The sequence below is a fragment of the Aulonocara sp. 'chitande type north' Nkhata Bay genome, linkage group LG6, assembly GCF_057382095.1.
Source record: "Aulonocara sp. 'chitande type north' Nkhata Bay isolate Kocher_YH1m ecotype deep benthic linkage group LG6, A_spYH_male_GT1.1, whole genome shotgun sequence".
Classification (NCBI taxonomy): Eukaryota; Metazoa; Chordata; class Actinopteri; order Cichliformes; family Cichlidae; genus Aulonocara; species Aulonocara sp. 'chitande type north' Nkhata Bay.
Genome location: NC_141349.1, coordinates 32,514,265 through 32,523,899, shown reverse-complemented (window position 1 = coordinate 32,523,899; position 9,635 = coordinate 32,514,265). Strand labels below are relative to the sequence as shown.

The 9,635-nt window shown below is 38.4% G+C and overlaps 1 protein-coding gene across 1 annotated transcript; it reads right to left on the bottom strand.

The window, feature by feature from the left end:
• Positions 1-3,061: 3,061 nt before the first annotated feature.
• On the bottom strand, positions 3,062-8,938 carry LOC147328160 (N-acetylneuraminate-9-phosphate synthase-like). Its single transcript, XM_086296343.1, has 6 exons — positions 8,689-8,938; positions 7,842-8,057; positions 7,664-7,763; positions 4,852-5,006; positions 4,239-4,505; positions 3,062-4,113 (listed from the first exon to the last, which is right to left on the bottom strand). Exons 1-6 carry the CDS (start codon positions 8,818-8,820, stop codon positions 3,904-3,906), a joined length of 1,080 nt encoding a protein of 359 aa, XP_086152469.1. The 5' UTR covers positions 8,821-8,938; the 3' UTR covers positions 3,062-3,903.
• Between the last annotated feature and the right edge of the window lie 697 nt (positions 8,939-9,635).

The following is a 9,635-nucleotide window of genomic DNA, read 5'->3' as shown; positions in this document are numbered from 1 at the left end:
TGAGCAATAACACAAGCTAGGGAATAACCCTTAAATAGATGTAGATTCCGTGCAAAGGTCTAGCCACATCTGGGTGACTGAATTTGATCAAACCTAAGCAAACATAAATATACCTGCAGAACTTTTGCATGAAAAATAAGCTGCACAATTAACTGCATATATATTTTTTATATTGGGTTAAGAGCTGAAGTGGGTTTCTTTCCTTCCTAGGTCAATGAAAAGAACGCAAAATGGATGTTCCTCTGTGAAGCTAGGATCAGCAGCAGCTTATTGGCTAAAAGCTCCTGTCTGAAATAGCAGCTAAGTTGGAAAGGGAGGGACATTTTCTCTGTGAACAGGGACGGCCCAGGTAATTGGTGAGATCTATATAATGAGTCTATGAATAGCTGAGTTCACTTACTCTCCAAAAAGTGACCTTTCAATAAGCTCACCCCTTCAATCACCACACCTGCCAGGCACAAAAGCAATTTACAGTCATAAAGACGTCTAGATATAACACTCATTTAAAAAAGAAAATGTAATTTTCGCTGTTAGTCTCTCTCAACTGTTAGTGGCAAATTTATCAGCTTTAGCTGTTAATAGAAATATAGAAATCATTTGACATAAGAATAATTGTTGAAAAACTGAAAGGTTTGAACACATTTGAAAATGACCAGGAAATTCAAATGTATTTTATATTATATGTTGTATATTTATATATATCCAAAGATATGAAATAAAACAATAACAATAATAATAATTCACCAAATATTTATGATGCAGCCTACTGATGATTCAAACAGGAAAAAAATGTTTAATTAAAGGGTTACAGTGACCAATTAAAATAAATTTGTATTGATTTGCAGTAATTCTTTTGTCTGACAGGACAAGGAGACCCATGCTAGCAAAATGTCTCGCATCACATAACAGCGTAACCAGATCATCCACTGTAGAGTTTACATTTTCAGATTGCAGATAGAGACACTAATGTATAGCAAATTCATGAATGCATGTTTTGAGCAGATAATGATGCTCAGTTCAAACATTTCAATCGTTAGGATCACAGTAAAGTTTGCAGGACTGTCCCTGTTCACACATGAGTTTTATACTGGCCTCTGAGCAGGTCAGATACAGTCTTTGTACTTGTCATGAATAAGGCTTCTCACTGTAACGTAAACCCTATAATGCATATAGCTTATAACACTAAGCCTTGAGCTGAACTGTTACTATTGAGCTTAGTTCCCTATAACAAATAAATGAATTTAAACCATGCAGATTGCAGTTTCTGGAGAAATGCAAAGCTAGAAATATCTCACATTTCTTTGCGGCTGCTAAGCTACAGTGTTCAACCAGAGAAGTAAATATTACGTCAAATTTATTTAATGTATCAAATGTATCTAAATGATTTAACTGTGATGTGGAAAAAGTTCAACTAAAGCAACGCTGCACACAGGCATAAAAATATTAAACCTCGACAACAGAAATAGTATGAAATATATTTAAATAACAAGTACAATATAAGAGTGTATTAGAGACTTACTTGAAAAAAAAAAACTAATATAACCCAGTATATATAACCCTAATATATACTGCATGTTATTTGGCATAATCACTTAGCATACAGAATGGGTAAATTCTGTATTCTTCGTTCTTACTGGAACGAAACCAACATTTACCACAGGACTGCACCTGCTTCCTCTGCAGCTGACACTTTATTTTAAGATTGTGGAGCAAATGTTTCTCCTCGTATTTCTGTCGACAGCAGTTAGAGATGAATCTTATTTTGTCAACAGGGTATTTCCTCTCAACAGCAAACTGATAAAGTTCTGTTACACATGAAGATTGTGATATTAGTAGCTAGGAACGATGTTAGAAGGCCAGACCAGAGTAGTGATTAGTTTGCATTAGCTTCAGTTTAATTTCCGACCCACACCACAAAACCAGAACGTTATATATTTTATGATATTGTCAGGGAAATCAGCAGCAAGTTGGTTCAGCTCTGGCTCAGGGGGCTCAATAGGACAAAAGTTTCTTATCTGATATAATTATGTTTCACATTTACTGAAATGGCAGTCATGCTGTGAATGGAGTTACGGGAGGATCCAGAGCAAACATCTCCATCTAGTGGAGAATGAAATTAGTTTTTTACAGTCCCAATGTAAAACCTTTCATTTACAGAAAATACTCCATTAACATAAAAACATGTTTCACAGTGATTCACAGATCATGAAGCACTGATTTATGATTAATGATTAAGGTACTAGAGAGTAGTCCTGCTTTCAGGTTAAGGACCTCTACAGTCCTGTCCACCTCCCCTAGAGTAACTGTCTGTCTCCTGGTATCTCCTTGAGACTGTGCTGGGAGACACAGCAAACCTTCTGGCAATGGAACGCATTGATGCGGCATCCTGGAGAAGATGAGCAACTTGTGCAACCTATGTATGATCCAGGTATTGCCTCATGGTATCACAGTGACACTGACCCAAGCCAAACGCAAACACAGTCAGAAAATATGAGGGGGGTAAAAAAAAAAAAGTTCAGTGGCCCCAAATCATAGCTGTTTTGGGGGGTTGTCTCATTATTGTACTAAATCAACTGAAACTAATTAATAACCCCTTTTACTACTTAACTGACCAGCTCAACATGTCATGAAGTAAATATTCAGTCAAATTTATTTAATGTATCAAATCTAAATGATTTAACTGTGATGTGGAAAAAGTTCAACTAAAGCAAAGCTGCACACAGGCATAAAAATATTAAACCTTAACAACAGAAATAGTATGAAATATATTTAAATAACAAGTACAATGTAAGAGTGTATTAGAGACTTACTTGAAAAAAAACCTCATCTATAAGAATTCACTAAGCATTTACTTTGAAAATAGTATAATTATTCACCTCAGTATTTAAAAACCCAGGTTCTTATTTTTCCATTTCTAAATAATGTGTATTACCCAAGATGTGGAATTTATTATATCTTCATATATGACAACTATAGTAGTAGTAGTAAATGATCCATGACATGAACATTCTCATCCATGAGAATTAGTTCATCTATGTAAAGAACAAAAAACAAAACAACATCAGTGTTGAGGCAAAATTTTAATTTGAAAAATGTTCATTCTTCCATTACATTACAGACCTCAACAGATATCAAAATGTTGACATTTACAGGTGTAAACAAACATTTTTAATCTGAAAAGTAGAAGTGCAGTGTGTTATAAGTGCCGGAACAAAAATGAGGAATTTTCAATTCATGACCCCCCCACCAAAAGAAATTAATAAAATAAATGAATCAAGAATGGGTAAAAGGGCAAATGCATGTGTAACGTGTAAGGTGTCTGATTTAGTTTTGCTTCCCTCTCAGCATTAGTCTCATTTTCCTCTTTCTGAAGAAACGATATAAATACAACTTCTTTCTGGCAAAAGTTGACAACCTCAGCTGGTCAATGAGGTCGTACACAAAGAGCAAATAGCCTCCGTGACCTCACTGCTATGGGATGAGATGATGGGGCCACAGCAGTGCCTATTCAACATTTATATAATCACTCAAGTGTAGGCAAAAACGGTAGCACAAAGAACGCAAGGTTAGCGGTAACAACTCTTGTGCCATCTCTCAAAGTGTTGGACTTAAACCGGATGCTGAGATCAAAGTGTTTGCCAGAAAGTGCATTATGTGAGACCACTTGTAGAAAATGTAAAAACTCTTTGGCTAAAGAGAACTAAAGCAGGGGCACGTGATAACATTAAAACCATCTGATGAACTGTCCAATTATGTAACAAATTACTGATCACCCATGCCTTTCAGCAACACCAAGAAAAATAACCCTTACTCTCATCCACGTTTCAGATTAAGCACCTTCAGAACTAACCTTCAATGAATCAACTACACTTTCTCTAGTGACTTCGGTCTTCCCTTCAATTTTCAGTACTTTGCCTTCTTGGCATAACAATCGACGACCTCAGGCACGATGCTGTCGTCCTCTTCCACGTCATCTTTGACGGTCTTTCCGACCAACTGGAAAATGTCCTCAGCTACAACGCCCATGGGCTCTGCCACCTTCACCGTCAACATGTCCTCAGTCAGAACTGTTCCTTTGGGGATCTTTACTTTGGCTACCACTGACTTACCCAGCTGAAGGAACAGCAAACAAAGCAACATTATTAAAGGAAAAAGTTGGACATTTGCTTGAAAAGCTTGCTAAACAGTAAAGCTGAGTATTTTTAATTAATTTTTTTTTTAGAGAAAGGCGTTCTGACCTTGTCGTGGCACGGCTTCTCACAGGGTAACATCCGCTTGATTCCGCTTCCCAGTGCCCTCTCCACCAGTCGGATAGAGCGAACCAGCTCAGCAAGTTCAGCGGGCTCAAGTGATGCTTCATGGTCACTTCCTTTCCACGTCTTGTCCAAGGTTATGTGGCGCTCAACAACCTTTGCTCCCAGAGCCACAGCCGCCACTGTTATACTGACTCCAGACTCATGGCCTGAATACCCAATGGGAATATCTGGAAAGTCCTTCTGGTATTCCTGCAGCCAACAAATGGGTGACATACATGTTATTCTTAAAAGTTAGTCATTTTACAATTTGCAACATGTACTCATGTTCATGTGGGTTTTTTTTTGACAAGATGCTACAGGCAGTTGCTATTGACATGATATAAAAATGCTGTTGTGCAGATCACCAGTCATTTTAAGTCCAGCCCACACGGCAGGGTGACAACAATACCCCAAGCCTTTCAGGCTGAGGGATAAAAAATAAGCTTCATAACCTGTAAAACTGGATCATTCTGGACTCTCTGGATTATTTTGCTCATACCCAAAGGAACACACCCTTCAAAATAATCCCACATGCAGTTTGAATTAGAAGATTCACCGTAATCACTCTGAGGTTGACATCTTCAGCTTCCAGAGGATAGGCGCTGGTACACTGCAGGATGGCAAAGTTTTTGTTGTGCTCCTTGACCGTCTTGTAAACCCGACGCATCGTCTCCATGGACTGCATCCCGCTGGACACCACCATGGGGCGTCCTGGCAAATGAAAGACAGCAACACTAACACTATAAGAAACCTCATGTTACTGGCAGTAAGCTAAGCGCTACGACACCCCTCAGTATTCCTCTGGAGTTATTGTACACTGCCTTGCTTGTACAGTGTAGAGTTCATGTCATCCATATTTATGCAGAATGAAAACAGACACAGACTCCTCGAGGTCCAACTATATTTAAAGTTTAAATTACATTCTAAATATTAAATTGTAATTCTGTGTCACATTTTATAAAATTATAAATGTATGCTTCCTTTAAGACACATTTTATATATTACATGGTGCATGTATTGAGTTGTCTATCGTTTTCTCTTTTTTTCCTTTTTAAAGTGTACCTGTGCTTTTTCTTGATTTCTGTAATATAGTCTATCTATTTAATCTACATCTAATTAAAATGATGGATGGTCAAATTAAACAAAACCAAAGCGTTAAATGATGAGGTATGTATATGCAAAGGTAATCTCTGAGCATTAAGTTCATGTTTTAAACAACTTTAGCTGAACAATTTCACAGTTTTTTCCTAACATTTTACTGCTGTATAACAGCAACTATTCACAGAACCATAATCTTAGGTATACAACTCTGGCTCTGGTTATAGAAGCCTCAATCAGGTGCTGCTCAAATCTTTTATTTGTAAGGGGGAGCCAGAAGAAATGTGACTTAAAGGGACAGTGGCCTTAAACAGAGAGGATGAATTAGGTGTTCACTAAGAATCAGTAGAATTTAAATCAGGATTCTTAAAATTATATATATATATATATATATATATATTAGGGGTGCAACGATATTCGTATCGATATTGAACCGTTCGATACAGTGCTTTCGGTTCGGTACGCATATGTATGAACAATACAACATTTGTAATTTATTTTATCAATTTTCCTTCTGACGATGCTGTCTGTGTTGAGCGCTCAGTGAATCTGTGTTCAACTACTCCGCCTAGGCTGCACTGTCGAGCGCAGATCCACTGAGCGCTCAACACAGACAGCATAGTCAGAAGGAAGAGCGCAGGGCAAGCTCTCCTTGCAACAGGCAAGTTGAACCTCATTCAGATCTGGCGTTTGGAATTATTTTGATTTTCATGTGACGTATGACCCTGAAGGTAAGCGAGTCATGGACTAAAGTAAAACAGTATGTTGGATGTGCCATGCAATGCTCAATTACATTGGTGTGAACAAGTGTGTTAGCGCAGTTAGCTCGTTAACGTGTTGGCCGTCTAGCCCCATGCACGGAGCGATCGGCGGTAGCTCGTTAACGGAGATTTGCCGTGTTGTGGCGTTAAGGTCATTTCAACGAGATTAACCTGAAAGCACTAGTGGGAACACAACGAATATGAGTGCACATTTACGCCGACATCATCCTAGTGCAAAGACAAGTGGAAGCAGACAAAAAAAAGCAAGCATGCTACTAACTTTAGCCGAGTCATTTAGACAGCTGTTAGCACATGATTCTCCTTATATGTTTAATATGCTGCTGAGAATATAGCCCAGAAGAAGCGGATAGTATAGCTTTTATTTTGGAAAGAGCCATTTCTCTGTAATAAACTCTCTTTTCCAAAGATGAGTGATTCCTCAATCAGATACAGGGCTTGCAATATCGCTAGCCCGACGTCCCGGAGCTGGCGATTTTTTCAGTCGGGCTACCAAAATCTATCTCTTCCCTGCCCTCGGGCTATTGTAGGAAAAATATATGTCAATGCTTTTGCATTCTTTCAGAAATGTAGCTGGGTAATTATGTCATTGGCATCGGTGAGCCACTGTCAATATGTGACATATTGAAATCGCGTTTGAATTTGCGCTTGTTTTTTTTGCTTTCACTTTGCAATCGTGCGAACTGTGTATAGAGAGCGACAGCACTGATCTGTGAGTGATGATAATTTGTGCACCAATTCCTCTGACATCGTCTTATTAATCGTTAGCTTACTATGCAAACTATGCAAATCGAATTTCCCAGAGGAACCCACCCGAGGGATTAATAAAGTTCTATCTAATCTAAAAAACATGACAAGTGAAATCTCCCGCAGCAAGCTTAAACATGTGAGAGGTTGATCGCGCAGAGAATCGCTGAGCTTATGTGAGTGAATGTGTAAAAGCATTTCAGTTCTGCTGAGCCAAATAAGACAGGTCAGGGTGAAGAAGTGACAGCCAAAGAAAAGCTTACCACAAAACGGAGAAGTTATGATAAATCAGACTATAAGGCAAAAAGAAAGTGCAGCTTTATGGTTTCATGGACAAAAGAATTTCTGTGGCTGCGATATGATGAGCTAAATAACCAGGGCTGCACAGATGCGCATACGCTGTCAAAATAAAAAACACGCACAAGGGTTAGGGTTAAATTTAAAAACTGTACTTTTGAGTTAAAATATATATTTATAATTTTAATAAATGACAAATTAAAAATGCATGAACATTTTTTTGTATCGAAAAAATATCGAACCGTGACACCAAAGTATCGAACCGAACTCAATCGTGAATTTTGTGTATCGTTGCACCCCTATTATTTATATATATATATATATATATATATATATATATATATATATATATATATATATATATATATATATATATATTGAACACTGATGCCGATGATTGAGTTTCAAACTTGAGCCATTTCTCCACACATGGTATTTCACTCTCACCTTTTTTGGCAGTTTTAACTAGATAGGGGAAGTTGTTGGTGTCTCCAGAACCCACTTTGAAGAAAGGCACATTAAGCTCATGAAGAAACTCCACCGCCATCTGAAGACAGAAAAGCTTATGGTTAAACTTCTCCACTGAGTAAAGTACCATAATACTATGAACAAAACTCTCCCTTACCTCATCCATTCCCGATGCAGTAAAGTAGATCCCCACCTCTTCTGCATATTTCTGCAGTTCCCTGTACTGATCGTGGCTGAACTCCAGATGGCGCTTGTGCTCACCGTAGGTTTCCCCCCAGGAGTGTTTGGAGGTGTATGGGCGGGCCAAGGCTTTCTTGTTGAACTTAAACTCTAATTCACTCTTCTGAAATTTGGCACAGTCTGCACCACAGTCCTGAGGAGGTGGGGATAAGATTTTTGATTTTTGTTTTTTGTTTTTTTTGAATGGTACTAGTTTCTTGAGTTGCTCTCACGTATCTTTTAAGATCCTACAAGACACACTTGATAAATACCTGTAACTTGATAGTGTTCTGGGAAAAAAAATTGTAAGTGTTGTACTAAAAAGATGTGGACATGATAAAAATCCTTCATAACAGGTTTAATGGGCACATGAACACAGCTAACGAATTTAAGACAAATTTTACTACAATTGAATACAATTCACGTCTGGTTTGAATCAAGCAGCAGGCACAAGAGGGCGCTATAGGACAGGCACAGAAAGAGAAGCCAAACTCCATTCATAAATCTAGTAATTTAATATTTTGCAGCTTATGCCAGAAACACCGTTTAAATGGCATAAACTGGTTAAATGAAGCATCCAACTTTGCTTTCAGGATTTCATGTCTGAAACGAAAAGTTTCAGACCAAGTTATTTGCTTGGGTGAAGCAGAGGAACGTGTCATATTGCTTTCTTATGAATGAAGTTCAGGAAACATACGGTATATCGTGTGCGTGCGTGTGTTTGATTGTCTGTGCGTAAATATACCTAAAAGACAAACCGATACGTGTTTGCTTTTTTACATTACCTTTGCCATTTTTATCATTTTCTTTGCGATCTCAATGTCTCCCTGGTGGTTCTGTCCAATCTCAGCTATGATGAAACACGGATGGTTCCCTCCGATCATACGACCGGGACACAGCTCAAACTCTAACGGCATTTTGTTGGTAGAAAAGAAAGCGAGTACAACCAGTGAAAGTGATAAAGACAACTAAAAAGTGTCAACCCGGGTAGATAACCGGAACAGTTAACGTCATGCACAAACAGGATGTGCCGCAACTTCCGCCTTTGTGGATCAACGTAGCAATCGCGGATTTTCTTTCAAAATAAAAGCAACCATTCTGTTCTGTTTTTATTTGCATCGACAAATTTATAGCTATGGAAAATCACATTTATGGATATGTACATTTATATTTATAAACTTCCCGTGAAACAAGTGGTTGAATAGACATTTTCCAATCAAAGCTTTGAGCTTTCCAACCAAAGCTCAAAGCTACAAGCAAAGTATATATATATATGAAATTTAGCCCAGTGGGCACGTACCGGGCATTTTCCCGGTGAGCCGAGTCCGACTCACTTTTGGGCCGATGGGACGGCCTGAAGTGCCCGCTGCGCACCAGCCATACAAGAAATGGCAGCAGCCCATTCGTTCATTTTCATTAGTGAAACTGGATTAGCCAATCAAATGTCCTAACGCTACCGGCCCCTCTCCTACCTTCGCTGCACCTTGAAGAAAATGTTTGGTGTGGAAGAAGCAGCGAGAAGGTGGAGCTGGAAAGCCGAGAGAGGACACTGAAAGAAACTAATATGAGATGCAGCTAAATGTGTCAGATTAACCGACATGTTATTTTTTTTGTTTGTTTGTTTGTTTGTTTGTTTGTTTTTTGCCTGTCCCGTTTGGCTCTTTTGCCATCAGAATTGTTGTCTAAAGGCAAAGAAAGATGCCCAACGGATTTGCTTTACCAAATTGACCAT

Coding starts and splice junctions, on each gene's coding strand:
- LOC147328160 (XM_086296343.1), bottom strand. CDS start 8,820: ATGCCGTTAGAGTTTGAGCTGTGTCCCGGTCGTATGATCGGAGGGAAC. Junction 7,764..7,841: donor CTGCATCGGGAATGGATGAG/GTAAGGGAGAGT, acceptor TTCTGTCTTCAG/ATGGCGGTGGAGTTTCTTCA. Junction 4,506..4,851: donor TCAACCTCAGAGTGATTACG/GTGAATCTTCTA, acceptor TGTTGGCTGCAG/GAATACCAGAAGGACTTTCC.